Below are 19,400 nucleotides of genomic sequence, written 5' to 3'. Positions count from 1 at the left end.
GTAAATAACGCCAGTTCATCATCTAACTTCTTTGTCATCGCAGCTTCATCCTAACGAAAATAACGAATGAACTCTTGTCATACCTTCATAAAATATTTATCTAGATCAGAATTAAGACGTTCGGTTGTAAGATAGGTTCTTCTCTTATCATTCCTCTGTCGTCCATTGGAGTAACGATTTCCATCATAGCGGCCCTCTTTGCGGAAGCGATTATCCCTCGAAACTTCTCCACGGAAGTTATTCATTCCATTCTTCCTTTTCCAGCTGGAGGATTGTTGGGAGTAATCTCTGAACTGCTTGTTCTTCGATACGACACTAACGGCTTAAAAAGGCGATATTGAAGAATACAATTGCGTGTTGATAGTAACCTTCTTGCGAGGATTTCTGGGGTGATTTTGACGAGGAGCAGACTCAGGTACAGCCATTGGCTTTTCATTGAATCCTCTGCCTCGAGTTACCATAGGAGCAGAATTCATATTGCCATACTGCTTGTCAAAATCCATTTCTACCTTTTTTTGAATTCTTAGAATAATGATGAAAAACCGCGATTAACCTGAATGACTAACAACAACTGCTAAAACCACATGGTGAGTGGAGGTTTTATGTGGGTCATAATATTTGGGGTTTTCCTTTGTGATCCATGTGCTTAACTAGCGATCTGAGACAAGCATTGATGACTAGAAGGTTGATATCGATATTGATATATAACAACGAATATATCATAAAGAAGAGTTACAATAATGCATAGATTTGGGATGATTTCAAAGATATCATTGAATACTTGTTTTTTTATAGAATCACTGTGGAGTAAAGGACGGTAAACGAGCAGTATCGTAATTTATCTGAGACAAATTAAGCTTAATGCTTTGACCATAACAAAAGGTCATAGCGATTCATATTTTAAAAGTTCACCTGTATCAACCATATATAGAACAATAGAATATGCAAGTTTATGGAAGCATGGTAAAAAAGTTTTGACATATCATGATATCCAAAGATCCTTATATGTACGAACTCAATCCTACAGATACTGGAGTTAACAGGATATAGATTGATCCCTTTTGTATTAGTAGCAAATGTCTGATTCTTCTGATTCAGATTCCCTAGAACTTGGCTTGCAATCCCATGAAAAGGGGGTTGCTGCATCTGTTTCCGGTTTTGTGCTCGTGTATATCATAACAGCTAGTAGCGCGTGATAAAGAGGAAGCTGCACTAGAACGATACTTTATTCCAGAAGAAATATCTCCATGCTTGTTTTCGTTTGAAGATCTGTGTTGGAAACCCAAACAACATCGTTTTCATCTTCCAGGCAAGAAGAAGGCACATAAACCAAATCCCTTATTCGAATTAGTATTCATATGTGTATGGTATTTACTAGGTGGAAGAGGAGGAGAACATCATTTCCCTCGGACTCTCAAAAAGCAGTCATTACTCGTCTGCGGAATGCTCTAGCTTTTCCAGCTTTACACAAAAGTCGGATACGGTGATCGTCTCCATGGGAGATAACAAAACACAAGCGTCCTTAACATCCAAATCGGATCTTTCCAGCTTTCCTCTGGTCGAAGAAATTCCTCCTCGAAACGACGGTTTGATCCTTCGTCATATAAATGGATTTGCAAAACACGGAGAAATGACTGCTATCTTAGGAGCAAGGTACACATCTAACGAAACGCTTGATTCTAGTGGAGCAGGCAAAACAACATTGTTATCCGTGTTATGTGGAAGAAATTCCAATTTTACTGGTAATTTTACGATCAACGGAAATAAAGTGAACGCAACTTCTCTACGCAGGGTCTGCCGATTTGTTCGCCAACACGACTTGTTTTATGAGTTTTTAACCGTGGAAGAACACTTATACTATCAAGCGATTCTTCGACTTGGCGATCGGCCAGAAAAGGAGATTCGAAACCGTTTGATTTGGGCAAGGAATGATTTAGGTACACTCACTCATAGCTTACAAAGCATTTTAACTTAACTCGTTGCTTGAATGTTCGGTTAGGAGGGACGAAAATCAAGGGGATTTCTGGAGGAGAAATGCGTCGAGTCACCCTGGCAACCGAACTCATCAACTATCCGAGTATTTTGTTTTGCGACGAACCAACCAGCGGACTGGATTCCTACATGGCAGAAACCGTCATTCGAACACTCCGCGTGTTGGTAGGGCTCAAAAGGCTTTTTTCATTGCAGGCAGATCACGGAGTGACCGTCGTTTGCACGATCCACCAGCCTCCAACCGAAACATACAACTTATTCGACCGCGTAATGTATCTCGCAGATGGCGAAGTCGCTTATTTCGGCCGACGAGAGGATGCTCAGGACTATTTTGAGTCGATTGGAATGCCCTGTCCCACGTATTACAACATGGCTGGTAGGAAATGCTCGTTGAATAGGATGGAGATTTCGCTATTCACGCAATGGCGATCGATAACGAGTTGGAAGAAGAAGCGAAAATAAAGCGAATTCAGCAGGTTCATTTACTTTGCGAGCAGTTCAAGTGATGTCAGAGCGTATTGGTTAGGCATAGAGATAGCTGGATCAATCAATCGAACAATGAAGAGGTCCACAAAATCGAAGAACTGAAGGAGGAAGAATGCATCCAGCAACAAATCCAAAAAATCGAAGAATTTGAGCATCATAATCTTCTTTATCGTTTTTGGAACACGATGTTTATGTGTCAATGCCCAACATCGTGGTGGACACAATTCAAAACACTTCTCTCCAGAAATATGCACATCATTATAAGAGACCCTTCACTCACATTAGCTCGATTCTTTCAAACAATCGTCCTTTCCGTTCTTGTGGGACTTGTGTTTCTTCAGCTCGGACTAGATCAGTCCGGAATCACAAACCGACTTTCTGTCGTTTTTCTGGTAATGATGAACGAGTGCTTTTCTTTGCTTTTTGCAGAAATCCAGTTATTCCCAGCAGAACTTCCTATCATTTATAACGAAGTAGCGTCAGGTCTTTATCGTGTGGATGCATATTATTTGGCAAAAACAGTTGCAGGAATTCCCGTTTCGTTGATATTTCCCTTGATTGGAGCTTGTATTAACTATTACATGATAGGTTTTGATGCATCCGTAAGTCGATTTGTTGCATACATTGGAATTCTTTGGCTGGTGACAAACTCTAGTAAGATCTTCTCGTCGTTTTTGAGAAATAGCCGTTGCTCTGGGTCATTTTATCTCTGCAGCCACGGGCGATTTAGCACTTGCAAATGCATTTGCGGGTCTCACAATCCTTCCTCTTGTGCTGTTAGGAGGGTTTTATCTTCGGGATCATCCAATCCCTGGTTATCTAATTTGGATCAAACAAATCAGCATGTTTAATTGGGGATATAAGCTGACTATCATTAACCAGTTTAGTGGAAAAGTATTTGAATGTCCTCCAGCGCCAGAGCCCTGTCTTTTCCCTGACGGCCAATCAGTTTGAAAAAGAGAAGGGTGTGATGTATAGGTAATGGACTATACTGGAGTCAATGGATATGATCTTCCACTCGGAATTTGTGTTCTCGTTGCAATCAATCTTGCTTTTCGATTGGCTGCTTTTGCTTGTCTCGAAGTTCACACATTTAGACATTTGAACAAAATATATGGTGTTTTCAAAAAACAATTTCTTATGTCATTCTGATTAAGCACTTACCACCTTCGTTGTAGATAACGGCAGAACCATTAGCAATCTTTTTCTCTTGAGTATCAGTCTTGTTAGAGGTTGCCACATTGGGTGTGGGTTGATTTCCAGGTTTGCCCACATTGGGTGCGGATTGATTGCTAGGATTACCCACATTGGGTACGAATTGATTCGTAGCAGTAGGTTGAGTTGTTGGATAATGTAAAACAACTCCATGATTCTGTTGGAATAACTCGCGATACTTGTACTTCTTCTCAGAATAAAGTGCCTCATAACCACTTGGATCTCCTACAATTTGTTTCAAATAACCAGCAGTATCGAAAACATATCCATTAATCAATCTATTATCTTCAAATAATCCTTCAGAAATATAACTCGCATCAAATAGAATTCCAGCATACATCGTCAACCATTTCACTTCACCATAAAAGAATGGTGTTTTCTGACTAATGGACATGACTCGACTTAGTGTACATTCTTTTATAGTTTCAACACTTTCAAATTTACCACAATATGCAAATCCTTTATGTATTAATTCACCTTTTCCTTCTATTGACATACTGAAATCAAAATCTTCGAGTTTTATCGAACCAGTGTATTCAAACACAGTATTCTTGATATGGATTCTATTGTCTCGCAACTCAGATGATTTCACAAGATACCCAGAATTACCAAGGAAACTTATGTACCAAGTTCCTTCGACTGGCTTCATATCATTTCCAACTTTCTGTATCGAGCCTTGATACAATTGTATACCATTTTTGGACACTATTGCATTCAGATAAATCGGGACGTTATGATCTTGTGTAAATTTACCAAAGTTACATTCTATCTTTAAATCGTTTTGATAATAAGCTCCATTCTCATATTGGTCATTTCTCCAATTTCCATCAAACAATCGTGTTTTTCCATCTTCTTTGTATTCTTTTCCGTTTCCTTCACGTTTTCCAAACACATAACTACCTACATATTTCAATTTCCCATTTTCATATTCTCGGCCTGCTCCATGTGGGATATATTCCCATTTCACAAATCGATTTGGTACCTTTCCAGTATTCGACATCGTGTGTTCTGAATTTGATTTACTCATCACAAATCCTTCGTAGAGTAATTCGGTGCCACTTTTCACTGTACAATAGATAAAACGATCTCTCTTTTCCAACTTGTATTCTCTTCCATCGATATTGCATTCAGTCACGTTGTGTTCTCCATAATTTCTATATAGTGTACTCTTTTTATAGTCTCTTTCATTCAATCGGATTGTGTATTCAAATTGTGGATCAATCTCGCCATTTTGCCATTCACCTTCGATTATACGACCATCTTTAGCAAATCGAAGCTTGCCTTTATACATCTTATTGTTACACCATTCACCTTCAAACCAACATCTAGAATCTTTGTTTATCGATATTTCTCCTACTCCTTGACCATCATAAATGTATTCCATTTTACCATTATTATATTCATGTATGATTATACCTCCTCGATAGATTTCAGTTGTTGATCGTTTCACGCAAGCATTATCATTATGAATAATAGTCATTCCTTTTTCATATTTTATACCTTCATAACCATTCTCATTCTTCATAACCATTTCAATTCTAGTTCCATTCATATTATAGCACACATCACCTTCGAGAACACCATTCTTGTATGTTGCTTTCTTTGTCAAATACAATTCCAGTGTCTTTTCATCATATTCAACACGCATTCCTTTGAATATTGAATCCAACTCATTTTTGTCCGGTAGTTTATAGAAAGTACAGATTCCTTCTCTTTTACCGTTTTCATCTTTCTTTCCATACATTACATTCAAACCTCCTTCAAAGTACCATCCTAAACCATCATTATCAGCATTAACAAAATCAACATATTCATATGAACCATTTTCTTCATTGATATACATACGAAGAATATACTTGTTAGATGGATAATATACCTTCTTAAGCGATGTAAAACCTTCTTTTGCCTTCGATCGATAGAAGATAGAATAGGTTTTAGTTTCATCAAGTTTTCCGTTATGAAACTCTCCGTCTTTGATTGTATCATAAGCATTACATTTCTCGATTTGCTGAAATCCAGGATTCCCTTCATATTGTTTTCCTTTACCTTCCATCTTTCCTTTTACCATAGCGCCTTCATAAACAAGGTAATACTCAGGTAGCGGTCGTTTAGAAGTTTCTACCAATGTGTACAATTTTCCGTTTCCGCTTAATTTCCAACTTTCAGGTTTCTTCCAGTCCCAATTTGTCGATTCTAATTCATATTTATAATTATGATATTCCAATCTGCAGTGCGTCATTCTTCCATTATCAAAAATACCGTCAACATACTTTTGACCTTTTTCATCGAATAACTGTCCTTCTCCATTCGGTTCAAAATTCTTGATCATTCCACAATACAATAATCTCTGATTATAAGTGATGGAGCCTGATAATTGACCTCTTTCATCTCGTATTATATCGGAGTATTTCCATCCACCAAATACGACATCGTATCTTGTAAAAGTAACTTTGAAATATAATAAAGAAATATCACTTTTATCATCGGTTATCACTTCTCCAGTATATTTCTTATTATCTATCATCATATCCCATACAAATGTCGGCTTGCGATCAACCATCTTTACCAAATAAGAAGAATGTTCTTTCGAGGTAATTCTGACTTGTCCATCAAGTTCTCCTTCTTTCCAACCTCCTTCAGGATTTGTAGCAGCAATACTATACTTGTGTGAAAGAGAATCGAATTCAGCTTGGCTCATAGTACTACATGCTTTCATAATATCTGCAACTTCAATCTTGTCACTTCTCGTCCCAAATGGCTTGGTCTCCGCTTTGTTCCATTCGTAGCTCGTTCCACAACAATAACTCAAGTCTCTGGAGAAGTAAATCCCATCTCCATCAAACAAGCCATTCTTGAAATACCCACAGTACTTGATTCTCTTTTCTTCTTCGTTTTCCGTGTTGTAGAACACCTTCCCAAATCCTTCCGGTTTTCCGTTTTGGAACGAGCCCTCATATTGCACAAAAGGAGTAGTATTCATTTTACTGGTATAATACAAACGGCCTTGTCCATGCATCTGACCATCCTCGCTAACATCCCCTTCATACAGCAAAACCTTCGATATATAGATCTTTCCGTGCTTCATTCTTCCATTTTCAAATGATCCCTCAAAACGAACATTGGAATCACACCACAACGTTCCATAATAATATCTACCTTGCTCATCATAAATACCTTCAAAATGATCATATCCAGTAACCTTGAATTCCTTTCCGATAACTCGATGAGCTCCTTCTTTTGTTACATATCCATAGAAGACCATAGGAGATTCCTGGAATCTTGGATCTCTTTTTCTTTGAACTATAAAGTCGCAATAAGTGGTATCTGCAATATACAACTTCGGATTTTTCTTTTCAAAGGATTTCTTTAACTTATCGATACTTTTTCTATACTCTTGGTCTTCAGAAGAACTGCCAGTAATCTTATCATCCTTATATTCTCTTTTTATAAATAATCCGTTGTCCTCAAATTCACAGCCTTCTCCACATTTCTTGCCATTTTCGAAATGGCCTTCAAAAACAGGCTTTCCGTCTTTGTAAATTGTTCCACGCCCATGGTACAAGCCATTCTTAATCCCACCTTTGTAAATTAGTTGATCATTTTCATACAGTGAGACTTCTTTGGGAATGGTTGAATTAATTATGAGATCCTCATGTCTCTTCCATTCCTTTCCAACACGGCAATATGTAAAACCAGTTAATAGACGTTTTCCTCGAATAAGTGAGTAACCCTCTCCCTCTTTATAAAATATTCCTTCTTCTGTACCACGCTTTCCATAGACTATATTAGATCCAGGAATGGAAGTGAGTGCTTCATTACTGTCTTGTTGAGGTGGCGATTTATCCCTAGCTAGATTAGAGACACCGATAGTGGTAATAGGCATAATTGATAAGTAACAATAATATTTTTGATTATAACAAAATAACCTGAAAACGGTTTCATATCATCTAATAGAATTCGGAAATTGGACATCCAGAATTAGGGCGAAATATTGAACTTTGGTTTTTAGTATTGGGGATAACTGCATCCCAGAGTACAATGCAAGGTAGCATTTACTCTATTTTTATTTTTTCATGTGTGGTTCTTTTCGTAATAGTGGAGTTATCAGCCAAATATCCATCGATTCAACAGCTGACAGCTGTGAGCCATTTTGTTAATCGAATTGGGTACTATGGGATTCCCGTTGATTGTGATGGACTGGTGCATAAAACTGTTGCTTTAGGATCAAATTGCTTACAAGTTGAGAGAAATCGCCCATATTCTAAATTTTCAGTGATTATTGTTACTTACAATGAGCCACTGCTTAACAAAACGTAGCAAATACTCTCCTTGCCTGTTTTCTAGTATCTCTAATATCCTGGAGAATACAAAGCCGGAGTATCTTTATGAGGTAAGGTCACTTTCTTTTGGTAACTTCGAGGTTCTCGTTATTGATGATCATTCGACCATTCCAGTTTCTTGGGATCCGTCCGAGTCCCGCGTGCGAATAGTCCGTAGCGGTAGATCCAAATACTGACTGAACATCGTAGAAGAGCGTTTGGGTCTTATCAAAGCACGTTTTATCGGTGGCAACGAGGCTCACGGAGATTTTCTTGCTTTTATCGACGCACATGTCTATGTCGGACCGAACTGGCTCACCACGCCTCATCGTCTCCTCCTGGAAGTACATTCCGTCCAGCCCTGCTTTCTAGGACCCCAAAACCCTTGTAAACTTCGTTAACTTTCGCCTAGACCCCGATCAATTCATTCCCAAGAGGGTATGGGACGGCATCGGCAGCTCCGCCTCCATCACGGCGGAGCTCCGTCAATTCTGGGGCGGCGGTTCGAAAACCGACGATTTCTCTCCGATCACGATGGGAATGTTCGCCACGAGCAAACTGTGGTGGAACGAAGGCCGTCTCGACTCCCAGCTGAAAACCTGGGGAGGCGAGAACGTGGAGATCTCGCTGCGGTGGGTCTGGATGGCGGTGTTGATGATAGAACGTGGCTGTGTGGCGGGAGAATCGTGGTGGCGAAAGATTCGTTTGTGGCGCACGCGTTCCGAGAGAAGTTCCATTATAAAGTGAATGGGCTGGATGTGCGGAGGAACTATCTGAGAATCGCGAATGTGTGGCTGGATGAGAAGCATTTGGCGCTGTTTTATGAGGCTGGCAAGTATGAGATCATTAATGGCAGTCCGGGGATCGACTTCGGAGATATTTCAGGTAGGGTGCGGAGAACGCGATTTTTGTTGTAGAGAGGCTGGAGCTGAAGCAAAGGCTGCAATGCAAACCGTTTTCTTGGTATGTTGAGAAGTTTGCGGGCCGGGTGTTCTGTCTGCCCAGTAGAATGAGCGAGCTTTGGATTGATTGGTAGAGAGCATGCAGCCGGAGAACTATAAGTGTGGAAATGTAATGACTGTGAGTCCGTCGGATTTGTCGCATCTTACGCATAAGCAAATGTTTTTCAAGAATGAGACTGCAGCTTGGTGAGATTGTTTGTTGTATATACGAAGTTGGAGACGCAGAAAGGTTGTTACAGAATCATTAGTTTTCATAATTAGAAGTGTTATGATTTCTATTAATCATCCTCTTGTAAGCAGAGTTGAGTGCTTGAGGAAGAAACCTTGGTATTTGTACAGGAATGTATTTCCCTTGATTCCATTTTATATCATCGCAATTTCTTCCTTTTGGAAGGTTGAACAGATTGGGGCTATTATTATTCTCTGTTCAGTCGCTTTCATTCATGTGTTGACTTTTCTGATGTGTATTTGGTCCTTCCGGTACCGCATTCATGTGAGATACAAGCGGGTTTGTTACTAGAATGAGTGGTGAATGAATAGGTGCTATCGCTGGAAAATGCCGATTCTGTGTATGTGGTGGCTGCGCCGAATTGTGGAAGCTCTGCAATTTGTGATTTACACAAACGAGTCCAGGACGTAGAGCAACTAGGGGCTGTGAACACTAGGGAACCTCTTATTTCTGGTTTGACTTCCAAAAGCTCAGATTTGTATCTGAGAAGGACGGGAAGGACTCGGAGTTCCACTTGCTCGATTTCCCAGACCACGAGGAATTCGAAACCTATTTGAATGCGCGTGGACACACACAGGAATCATTTATCGAAGCCAAGAACAAGTGGGGAGAGAACGATCTTTGCATGGAGATCCCCTCGTTCTGGTCTCTCTTTTTCGAGCATGCTACGGCCCCCTTCTTCGTATTCCAAGTATTCTCCGTGCTCCTCTGGTGCATCGACGACTATGTGGGCTACACGCTCTTCACGCTCGGCATGCTGGTTATCATGGAATCGCTCCAAGTCAAGCAGCAAATCCTCAGCATGAAAAGCCTCCGCGACATGCGCACCGAATCCTTCCCCGTCCTCGTCTACCGCAACGTCGCTCTCCTCGCTCCCTCTCCCTTCTAGAAGGTCTGGAAGCGGATTTCCAGCCGCCAGCTCGTCCCCGGCGATCTCATCAGTCTGAGCAGCCAGCGAATCCACGACTCTCTCTGGGAAAACGACGAGTCTCTCTTCCTCCTTCTCTTCACTGCAGCTCCTCCGTCGTCGCGCCCTGCGACTGTCTTCTTCTCAACGGGTCCTGCGTCGTTAACGAAGCCGTGCTCACCGGCGAGTCCGTTCCCAAATCGAAAATCGGCATTTCTGCGATGGTCACCGCGGAGACGCGGCATCAGTGTCTCGCCATCGCGGAGGAACACAATCTTCATCGTCGTCACATGGTGTACGGAGGCACGAAGATCATCCTGCACAAAGCAGACTACTCGGAATCGTCTCTGAAGGATGTGAGCAAGCCTGCGAATCAGGGATGCATCGCCTATGTGATTCGAACGGGTTTTTACACTTCGCAGGGCGATATGCTGCGTAACATGATGTATTCGTCCGCACGAACGTCCGCGAATAACCGCGAATCGTTCATTTTCATCTTCATTCTGCTGATTTTCGCGATTTTGTCGGCGTTGTATGTGTACCGAACCGGCTCTCGCGACCCCAAACGAAACCACTGGAAGCTGATTCTGCATTGTATCATGATCATCACCAACGTGGTGCCGCCGGAACTTCCATTAGAACTCTCCTACGCGGTGAACAACTCGCTGATCAACCTTTCGAAGAAGGGGATTTTCTGCACGGAGCCGTTCCGCATCCCGTTCGCCGGTCGCGTCCGCGTTGGCTCGATGCCTCGAACTGACCGCTAGACGTGCTATTTCGACAAGACGGGTACGCTGACCAGCGACAAACTGGTTCTTCTGGGCGTGGCGTCGTGCGAGTCGCCGGACGAAGGCGTGCTGCATTCTGTCGGTCAGCTCCCAATCGACGCCACGAGCGTGATGGCCGCGTGTCAAGAGCTCGTCTGGGTCAACGGCAAAGTCGCGCTTCTCTCTCTCTCTTCCGTAGCTGCTCGGCAACCAGATGGAGCTCACCGCGCTGGAGCACAGCGGATGGGACTTCGCGGCGGCGTCGGGGACGCTGTCGCCGCCAAAATGGATGCGAAGCAAGGGCGCGCGAAGCCTCACGCCGGTGTTCCGGTACGGGTTCGAGAGCGCCAATCGCCGCATGGCGGTGGTGTGCAAGGTGGAGAGCGCGCGGGGACTGCGGTAGGCGAAGAAGGGAGGGGTGAGGGGCAGCGTGCTGGTGAAAGGAGCGCCGGAAATGTTGCGCGGACTGCTTCGCGAAGTGCCTGCGCATTATGAATCGGTGTACAAGCACCACACGCTGCAAGGAAAGCGCGTGCTGGCGATGGCGTGGAAGGATCTCCCCGAGTCGGTCTCTCCCCACGACGTAGAAACGGAGAACCTTTCCAAAGATAGCTGAAGACGCTGCCGCGGTCCGCCGTCGAGTCGAACTTGACGTTCTGCGGGTTCCTGCTCTTCGACTGTCCGCTGAAATCGTCGACGCGCTCCACCGTCCAATCGCTCATCGACAATCGCTACCGCGTCAAGATCATCACCGGCGACAACCCCTACACCGCCTGCGAGATCGCCAAGCAGTGCGGGATCATCCCTGCCTCCAGCGAGGTCCTCGTGCTCGCGAGCTCGCCCGTCCAGTTGCTTCGCGCGCCCGGCGTGACCTGCAGATCGCTCTACTGGGAGAACCTCGCCTCCCAGACGCTCTGCCAGACCTTCGTCGCCGACCCAGCCGCGCTCGCCGCGCTGCAAGCCCGGTTCGTCCTCGTGCTGAACGGTTTCTGCTCGTTTGCTCTCCTCGATGCGCAGGCTCGCTCCTCCTCGACCAGCCCGCCGTTCTCGAAACGCTCACGCCCTTCGTGACCATCTTCGCTCGCATGTCTCCGCAGCAGAAGGGAGACACCATCCGCGCCACCAAAGCCAGCGGGACCTACTGTCTCATGTGCGGCGACGGCACCAACGACGTGGCTGCGCTCAAGCAGTCGCACGTCGGCGTCAGCATTCTCTCCAACGTCGAGATCGAGGACTACGTCGCCGATCGCGAGGCGCAGCTCCACGAGCACGCCGAAAAGGACGACTGGGACCGCTTAGTGGCCAATGAGCAGTTCGAACGCTTCGTGGAGCGCGCTCCGAGCCCCGCGCTGCAAGTTCGAACCTCCATTCCGTCATGTTTTTTAGTTGGCCTACCGCACCGTGGGGGGACGGAGAATGCCCATTCGGTCACATTTCGCTTCGAAACAGTCCGCTCTCGCCGGCGCCGCGTCGCATTCGTCGCCTGCTTCCGTCCAAAGTGAATTCCAAAAATCGCCCCGATTTTTAGACTTGGAAGATTGGCGCGACCAGCTCATGCGCGAAGCAAGCGAGAACGTCCAGCTGAAGCTCGGCGACGCCAGCATCGCTTCTCCCTTCACCTGCAAATCCACGGGCATCGATAAAGGTAATTCCAGAAATCGGCTTTTTTTTAGTTCTTCAAATTCTGCGCTTTGGCCGCTGCACGCTGGTCACGACCTTCCAGATCTACATCATTCTCGCGCTCAACAGTCTTATTGGGGCTTATTCCATGTCCGTTTTGTACATGGACGGCGTGAAGAACGGGGATTTGTACGATTTGGCGGGGGTTTCGAGGTAGCCAAATGACCATTTCGGGGGTGTTAATCGCGGGAATCTTCTTCTTCATCTCGTCGTCGAAGCCGCTGAGGGTGCTGTCGCCGGAGCATCCGCCATCGAAGCTGTTCTCTGGGTCGATTTTGGCGACGATTTCCTTGCAGTTTATGGTGCACTTCGGCATCATGTACGTGATTCGGAAAATGACTCTGCCGTACGTCAGTCTGTAATTTTTGGGGTGTTTATGCGATATTTTAGTGGTTCGGAGGAGCTGTCGCCTGATGCCGAGTTCGTACCGAATGTGTTGAACACTGTGGTCTTTTTGTTGGATATCATTATGCAACTCTTCGTGTTTATCGTGAACTACCAGGTTTGAGCGTGAGGTTGGGTCGATGGTAGGGACATCCCTTCATGCAGAGCATCCGAGAGAACAAACCGCTTTTCTATGCGTTCTGCGTCTCATTCTCCTTCTTCTTCGTGTTGACGCTGGAGATCATTCCTCCATTGAATCGCTGGATGCAGCTGGTTCCGTTCCCCTCGCAGGAGGTAGTTTTCGTTCCATAGAGCGTGAGACGTAGTTTAAATTCCAGTTTTTGGGTCTATCCCTACTGGACGGCTTGTTAGCGTATTTGTGTGACCGAGCATTGAAATGGATCCGTAAAGTGGTAGGAAAAAGGGAATAATTCGGGAGTGATTGTTTGTTGTGAATAACCGCGGTTTCACATAAATCTACTATTCATAAGAGATTAGATTTTGTAGGGTTTTGGCAGCGTGGATTAGTATATAGTTCTTTGACTTAGCGTTTCATTGGAATGGAACTGAATACTACGAATCGCGTTTCTATTAGATTGGTTGCTAACATTTAGCCTCCCCAAATTCAAGGCATTCCTATTGATGTATTTCTCGTTTTAAAATATCATTATTAGCCAAAATATAAGGAGCAAGCGGAATCGCAAAAGAAAAAGAAGAAAGGTTTCTTTAGAAATCTTTTCCATAAAAAGGGTAGTGATTTTGTTGCTGAGTTAACGGAAGATATGGAAATTAGCAAATTCCAGTGTGTAAACCACGTCACGCATACGATTCAGGATTCTGGAACGCAGTTCGGTACGATTTCCGACTGCCTTTCATGTAGGTCTCAGTGAAATGCCAGAGGAATGGAAGAAAGCGTTGGAAGAGAGTCAGATTACGAAGGAGGAGCTTGAGGCGAACACGAGTACCATCTTCCGCGCATTGTACTACAATTTCCACCCCAAACCCGAGTTAACGAAGAGTATTATTAATGAAGTGCAAGAACTGCTGCATGATCGTATTCCTTTCCTGCATTCTAATCACCAGCGTCCCTTATTCGCGAAGATGACCCTAAAAAGTACTATCTCGGTCTCAGCGAAGTAATCGGCGAAGGCGGTTTTAGTGTTGTGTACTTTTTGAATTTCGGCTTTTCAACCAGATACAAAGCGATTAAGAAGTCTACCGAGGAAGTCTTCGCCGTGAAAGTGACCAGCGTGAGCAATCTGGTCGACATCCGCAATGAGCTGGTTCTCCAAAAGATCTGCAACTGCGAGCATGTAATGCGGGTCTACGACTGCTTCAACTGGGAAGGCAATCTCTGGGTTTGCTTCCCATCGCGTCATCATGATTAGATCGTAATGGACTTCATGGGGAACGGCAGTTTGGCTCGCATCGTCAGTCCCGACGTGGAATTCCCCGAGACCCACATCGCCTACGTGTGTCGCAGCGTGCTGGACGCGCTGGCCTATCTTCACAACAACCAGCAAATCCACCGCGGTAGTTTCCCCGTTTCCCCTTTCAGAACTAGACATCAAGAGCGACAACATCCTGATGAACGGCGAGGGCGAGGTGAAACTGGCGGATTTCGGGTTTGCGGTGCTGCTGAAGTCGAAGGTGGGATCGGATTGGCGGATCGAAGGTAGGACCAAGTGCGGAAATCGGTGATCGGCACGCCGTTCTGGATGGCTCCCGAGCTGATTCGCGGCGATGGCTACACGGACAAGGTGGACGTGTGGTCGCTGGGCATCACGGCGCTGGAGATGGCGAACGGCGAGCCGCCGCATTATCACAAGAAGCCACTGAAGGCGCTGCTGCTGATCACGACGAGCCCGTCGCCGACGGTGGCGAACCCGGAGAAGTGGAGCGATTCGTTCCAGGATTTCTTGGCGCACGCGCTGGCGGTGGACGTAGGAGTGGAGGGAGGAGAGAAGGGCGTAGCCGAATGAGCGGTGGAGCGCGGCGCAGCTGCTGGAGCATCCGTTCTTGGAGAATACGTGTTCGGCGGAGGAGTTTATTAGCTTTGCGAACGAGGTGCTGGCGAAGAAGAAGAAGGAGAAGAAGTAGAGGAGGCGAGGGGCTATCTTTGTTATCATGCGATTGCGCAATTCTACTTTAATCGGAGTTACCTTCGTGGAGGTGTTTGTTGAAAGAAAGAAAGAAAGAAAGAAGGAAAGAAAGGATGGATGGATGGAAGGGAGGATCGTAGAGTGAATGCAATCAAGTGCGAGGATGGGAGAATCGCTCTCTTCGAAATCCTATTTCCTCAGAGGAAAATCGATTCCACAACCAAACGAACAGTCTCTAACTCATTTCCAATCCCTTTATTCATTCCCTGCTCGCTTCCCTGCTTCCCTGCTTTCAACTCTCGTTTTTTCTCTCAAACACTCCACTGAATCTAAGCATCCTCCTTCTTCTTCTCCTCTTCCTCGGGCATCTCCACTCCCTTTCGCGCATAGAACTCCTCGATAATCTCCGCCGGGATCTTCTTCAGCATTTCCTTGGGGAAGGTGCGCAACATGTTCCACGCCTTGTCCAGCGAATCGAAAATGGACCGCGACTCGTAGGGTCCCTGGTTCACGAACGTGTTCTCGAAGTCCTCCGTGAACTTCAGATAGAAGTGATCCTCGGCCGTCAGCGCCTCCTCTCCCACCACGGCCTTCATCGCCATCACGTCCTTGCCCGTCGCGTAGTTCGTGTACAGCTGGTTGGACACCGCTCCGTGGTCGTGGCGCGTCATTCCCTTGCCGATGGCCGACTTCATCAGTCGCGACAGCGACGGCAGCACGTTGATCGGCGGGTAGATTCCGCGCTTGTACAGCGACCGGTCCACGTAGATCTGTCCCTCGGTGATGTACCCCGTCAGATCGGGGATCGGGTGCGTGATGTCGTCGTTCGGCATCGTCAGAATCGGCAGCTGCGTGATCGACCCGTTGCGGCCCGTCACGCGGCCCGCTCGCTCGTACAGCGTCGACAGATCCGTGTACATGTACCCGGGGTAGCCTCGGCGCGACGGCACTTCCTCGCGCGCCGCGGAGACTTCGCGCAGCGCGTCCGCGTAGGACGACATGTCCGTCAGGATCACCAGCACGTGCAGATCGCGCTCGTACGCGAGGTACTCCGCGGTGGTCAGCGCGATGCGCGGCGTGATGATGCGCTCCATGGTCGGGTCGTTCGCCAGGTTCAGGAACAGCGCCGTGCGCTGCATCGTGCCGTTCTCCGTGAAGTCGTTCCGGAAGAAACGCGCCGTCTCCATGTTCACGCCCATCGCGCCGAACACCATCGCGAAGTTGTCTTCGTGGTCGTCGTGGATGTCCTTCCCCGCCACCAGGCCTGCCTGACGGCAAATCTGCGCGCCGAGCTACGCTGGGAGCACACGACCGACCCTACCTCGTTGTGCGGAAGACCCGAAGCCGAGAACAGAGGGATCTTCTGGCCTCGAGCGATGGAGTTCATCACGTCGATCGCGGAGATACCCGTCTGGATCATCTCCTTCGGGTATGTGCGAGCGTAGGGGTTGATGGGCTGGCCGTCGATATCTAAGTACTCCTCGGCCAGGACGGGGGGAGCGTTGTCGATAGCCACTCCCGAACCGTTGAATGTGCGACCCAGCATTTCCTCCGAGATGGCCATTCTCATAATATCGCCCGTGAACTCGCAGTGAGTACGTGTGTTATCGATTCCGGTCGTTCCCTCGAACACCTGCACAATGGCCTTGTTTCCAAAAATTTGAAGCACCTTTCCTTTTCGCATCTCCCCAGTTCCCAAACGGAGATTTACAATTTCCGAAAAACGGGGTCCCTATAGAAATCACTCGCCTTCACACAACTTCTACTTTCACGTTCTCCAAAACAACCAACGGACCGTTTACTCCGCTGATAGTTCTGTAGTCTATGTCCTAACGCACTCCACGCCACAATCCTACCAAGACGAGGCTCGACATAATAATCGCGCATGGCGGCTGCCGCATTCACTTCAAAGGAAGACACCGACATTTCTTTGTGACTTTTATGTAGGATCTGGGAAGAAATACCGAAAACATTTCAGGGAAACGTGGAACTGATGATCAAATACAAAATGTATGAAAGAAAACAGAATAATAGAGGGAAATAAACAACAGGCTGTGTGCTGGGGAGCAGGGTACGCTACATGGAGCCAAAATAGGGTGCCAATGCATCATGGCATACAATTCCTCTTCAAACTCCGTTTTATTTATTGCCCATTACTACTTTATCCCTAAACAGCACCGTTGGAACATCTGTCTGGTTGATCTAGAATCGTCAGCACAATCCCTTATTCCTACATCAAACACGAATTTTAGGTCTGGAAATGCCCGCAAAACAGAGTAATTTGGCTGAAAAGACAAAATCGAAGATGGTCCCACACAGGCGAGAATAAGTGGATATGGGCAGAGAGCAGCTTCCCTACAGAGAAATACTGTGACTATTCACTACCTTAAGAGTGAGTTCTGAATTCGTGATGCTGTACACAAAATACCCAAGGGAACGGATCCATCTCCCGGATGAACAGTATTGATAGGAATCCCTCGATTTTTGTATTCACGACCAATCACTCCAACAAACTCTCGGACCTATTCCATAAAAGGATCAACTGAGAAAACGCACATATTGTGGTTTTGCTTTCTTTGTGTTTTTACATTGAATAATAAGGGGAATAGACAAGGAATCTATTTCCCAAGTCCCCTAAACAATAGCGAAAGTAGTGCATCACTACTTGAATGTCGATTCCACGATCGTTAGGTCCCCCTGAGCACTGTAAGTTCATTCCAAACTTGCTAAACGTATCAACGACCTAATTTGAAGTCAAAGGCACTGACACACACATTTTTCTCAAAAATAGTTCCCTGCTCCGTAGTAGATACAGTAAAGGGACGAATCTAATCGAATTGTTGTACCCATTATCACCATACTTGATTTAAAGATATTAGACGTCTAGATGAATAACCATTGGTAAAGAAACCAAACCGAAGATTCTTTGCAACTTTCAGCATTCTTCGTTCGGTTCTTTGAACTCTTTTCCTATTGAGTCGTCACGTTCGTTTTATGATCTCAGTCTGCACACATTGAATCATTTTTATTCGAAGCACAATCTGTGATCAACCGAAATCAGCTAATATGAATTTGCATTTTCTTACGCTGAATTCTGTCGATCCACTCGCAATTCTAGGGTGCTAATTATTCTTAACAAACACGTCATGAGTTTAACACAGTCATTCTGTTGATAATCATAAATAGCTGTACTAAATAGATTCTTTTCGTGTTAAAATACCTATTTGTTACCGTACCTATTTTGATTAATACATCTCTTTCCAAGAGACAGTTTTTAATTCTCATCTTTCTGTTGAAACTCATTCTTGTTGATGATACGTAATGTTCTGCTGCAGTTTGAATTATGAGTAGCACAAGTTTGCCCTATGTGTTTTGGTGTACTGAAACCAATAGAAACAAAGTTCAAGATTTGTCCCTGTGGTTTCCAAGTGTGCCTATTTTCCTGTTCTAATAATAGATTTGTCACTGGTGCCTAGGAAAGATCCTGCACGAAGGCAACTGCTGTCCAGAGTGTAAGCGACCCTATTCAAAACGCGTTATTCACATGGTGTATCCGTTGTTTCCACGTGTTACATAGGGACAATTCATCAGATTCTCAAAACTCGGAAGGATGTTCCTACAACAGTGATCGAGAGCGTCATGGAAGGGAACTCTCCGCCGAGAAGATCCAATATTTACAAAATATTAGAATAATCCAAAAGAATCTTGTTTATATCATTGGGTTGGCTCCCTCTCTTGCCAACGAATCTTTGCTTCGTTCCTATTCTTTCTTCGGCAAATACGGAAAAATCAAAAAAATCATTCTGAACAGCAATCCAGAGCTCGTCGAGAAAGTCCACAGTTGCTGCGCGTAGAGCTCGCTTCTCCCGTCTCACCAGCAGCTACATCACGTTTGAATCCTCCGAGGAAGCTTGCCGCTGTATCCTAGCCGTGGATGGATGTATATTAAAAGGCAGTCAGATCAGGTATTCCTCCTCTGCCTAATTCATCGCAGAGCTTCTTTCGGAACCACGAAATACTGCAACTTTTTCCTTCGCGGGATCCAGTGCACGAATTCGGAGTGCATGTATCTGCACTACATGGCCAAGGAAGAAGACTGCTTCACCAAGAAGGAAATGCAGGAGCGGCAGAGCGAGTTCTATTACCGAACCCACCCCAACATGTCCGCTCGATCCACTCCCGTCGTTCTGAAGAGCCTCGATTCGCTTCCTCTGCCTCCCGATTCGCCGGGTAGTCGACAGAGACGGAGCCACATGTAGAAAGCGAGGTGGAAAAGGGGAAATCGTCGGAGTTGTCGAGCAGTGAAGAGGCCAGTCCCATTCAGTACTGCAAGCTGCCCGCGATGGAGGTGATGGAC

General features: G+C 45.5%; 10 protein-coding genes; 6 read left to right on the top strand and 4 right to left on the bottom strand.

The window, feature by feature from the left end:
• Positions 1-2,034: 2,034 nt before the first annotated feature.
• On the top strand, positions 2,035-3,432 carry GSBLH_T00000874001 (uncharacterized protein; the record flags this gene model as incomplete). Its single annotated transcript, XM_013039160.1, has 3 exons — positions 2,035-2,381; positions 2,531-3,132; positions 3,164-3,432. The coding sequence occupies 3 exons, from the start codon at positions 2,035-2,037 to the stop codon at positions 3,430-3,432; spliced, it is 1,218 nt and encodes a 405-aa protein (XP_012894614.1).
• A 542-nt stretch (positions 3,433-3,974) lies between these two features.
• On the bottom strand, positions 3,975-7,576 carry GSBLH_T00006147001 (uncharacterized protein; the record flags this gene model as incomplete). The annotated part of the gene is made up of 2 exons (XM_013039159.1): positions 3,975-3,978; positions 4,032-7,576. The coding sequence occupies 2 exons, from the start codon at positions 7,574-7,576 to the stop codon at positions 3,975-3,977; spliced, it is 3,549 nt and encodes a 1,182-aa protein (XP_012894613.1).
• A 155-nt stretch (positions 7,577-7,731) lies between these two features.
• On the top strand, positions 7,732-9,164 carry GSBLH_T00006146001 (uncharacterized protein; the record flags this gene model as incomplete). Its single annotated transcript, XM_013039158.1, has 8 exons — positions 7,732-7,738; positions 7,790-8,006; positions 8,038-8,192; positions 8,223-8,356; positions 8,385-8,644; positions 8,674-8,897; positions 8,930-9,016; positions 9,049-9,164. The coding sequence occupies 8 exons, from the start codon at positions 7,732-7,734 to the stop codon at positions 9,162-9,164; spliced, it is 1,200 nt and encodes a 399-aa protein (XP_012894612.1).
• A 664-nt stretch (positions 9,165-9,828) lies between these two features.
• Positions 9,829-13,380, top strand: GSBLH_T00000873001 (uncharacterized protein; the record flags this gene model as incomplete). XM_013039157.1 has 14 exons in its annotated part: positions 9,829-10,062; positions 10,093-10,190; positions 10,220-10,847; positions 10,878-11,048; positions 11,077-11,276; positions 11,307-11,460; positions 11,490-11,720; positions 11,756-12,232; positions 12,264-12,522; positions 12,551-12,686; positions 12,715-12,915; positions 12,948-13,059; positions 13,089-13,235; positions 13,268-13,380. The coding sequence occupies 14 exons, from the start codon at positions 9,829-9,831 to the stop codon at positions 13,370-13,372; spliced, it is 3,153 nt and encodes a 1,050-aa protein (XP_012894611.1). The 3' UTR covers positions 13,373-13,380.
• An 85-nt stretch (positions 13,381-13,465) lies between these two features.
• Positions 13,466-13,684, bottom strand: GSBLH_T00000872001 (uncharacterized protein; the record flags this gene model as incomplete). The annotated part of the gene is made up of 2 exons (XM_013039156.1): positions 13,466-13,577; positions 13,617-13,684. The coding sequence occupies 2 exons, from the start codon at positions 13,682-13,684 to the stop codon at positions 13,466-13,468; spliced, it is 180 nt and encodes a 59-aa protein (XP_012894610.1).
• Positions 13,685-13,723: 39 nt separating this feature from the next.
• On the top strand, positions 13,724-14,329 carry GSBLH_T00006984001 (uncharacterized protein; the record flags this gene model as incomplete). Its single annotated transcript, XM_013039155.1, is given in 3 exon segments — positions 13,724-13,817; positions 13,822-13,995; positions 14,025-14,329. Coding segments are annotated over 3 exon segments (573 nt in total).
• A 6-nt stretch (positions 14,330-14,335) lies between these two features.
• On the top strand, positions 14,336-15,041 carry GSBLH_T00000871001 (uncharacterized protein; the record flags this gene model as incomplete). Its single annotated transcript, XM_013039154.1, has 4 exons — positions 14,336-14,474; positions 14,506-14,591; positions 14,621-14,884; positions 14,916-15,041. The coding sequence occupies 4 exons, from the start codon at positions 14,336-14,338 to the stop codon at positions 15,039-15,041; spliced, it is 615 nt and encodes a 204-aa protein (XP_012894608.1).
• Positions 15,042-15,365: 324 nt separating this feature from the next.
• On the bottom strand, positions 15,366-16,987 carry GSBLH_T00000870001 (uncharacterized protein). XM_013039153.1 has 4 exons: positions 16,900-16,987; positions 16,810-16,865; positions 16,365-16,775; positions 15,366-16,335 (listed from the first exon to the last, which is right to left on the bottom strand). Exons 1-4 carry the CDS (start codon positions 16,928-16,930, stop codon positions 15,373-15,375), a joined length of 1,461 nt encoding a protein of 486 aa, XP_012894607.1. The 5' UTR covers positions 16,931-16,987; the 3' UTR covers positions 15,366-15,372.
• Positions 16,988-17,073: 86 nt separating this feature from the next.
• On the bottom strand, positions 17,074-17,985 carry GSBLH_T00000869001 (uncharacterized protein; the record flags this gene model as incomplete). XM_013039152.1 has 8 exons in its annotated part: positions 17,074-17,168; positions 17,201-17,245; positions 17,278-17,398; positions 17,463-17,565; positions 17,600-17,677; positions 17,709-17,786; positions 17,818-17,871; positions 17,905-17,985. The coding sequence occupies 6 exons, from the start codon at positions 17,983-17,985 to the stop codon at positions 17,292-17,294; spliced, it is 501 nt and encodes a 166-aa protein (XP_012894606.1). The 3' UTR covers positions 17,074-17,168; positions 17,201-17,245; positions 17,278-17,291.
• Positions 17,986-18,269: 284 nt separating this feature from the next.
• Positions 18,270-19,302, top strand: GSBLH_T00000868001 (uncharacterized protein; the record flags this gene model as incomplete). XM_013039151.1 has 6 exons in its annotated part: positions 18,270-18,361; positions 18,395-18,471; positions 18,501-18,592; positions 18,621-18,893; positions 18,925-19,008; positions 19,038-19,302. The coding sequence occupies exons 1-6, from the start codon at positions 18,355-18,357 to the stop codon at positions 19,300-19,302; spliced, it is 798 nt and encodes a 265-aa protein (XP_012894605.1). The 5' UTR covers positions 18,270-18,354.
• Between the last annotated feature and the right edge of the window lie 98 nt (positions 19,303-19,400).

Source organism: Blastocystis hominis (genome assembly GCF_000151665.1).
Source record: "Blastocystis hominis, Singapore isolate B (sub-type 7) whole genome shotgun sequence assembly, scaffold_1".
In the NCBI taxonomy this organism is placed as follows: domain Eukaryota; class Bigyra; order Opalinata; family Blastocystidae; genus Blastocystis; species Blastocystis hominis.
The sequence above is the reverse complement of the archived record's forward strand: the minus strand, read 5'-3'. Positions and strand labels throughout refer to the sequence as shown.

Coding starts and splice junctions, on each gene's coding strand:
- GSBLH_T00000870001 (XM_013039153.1), bottom strand. CDS start 16,930: ATGCGCGATTATTATGTCGAGCCTCGTCTTG. Junction 16,866..16,899: donor TTATGTCGAGCCTCGTCTTG/GTAGGATTGTGG, acceptor GTTAGGACATAG/ACTACAGAACTATCAGCGGA. Junction 16,776..16,809: donor TTGTTTTGGAGAACGTGAAA/GTAGAAGTTGTG, acceptor TGATTTCTATAG/GGACCCCGTTTTTCGGAAAT.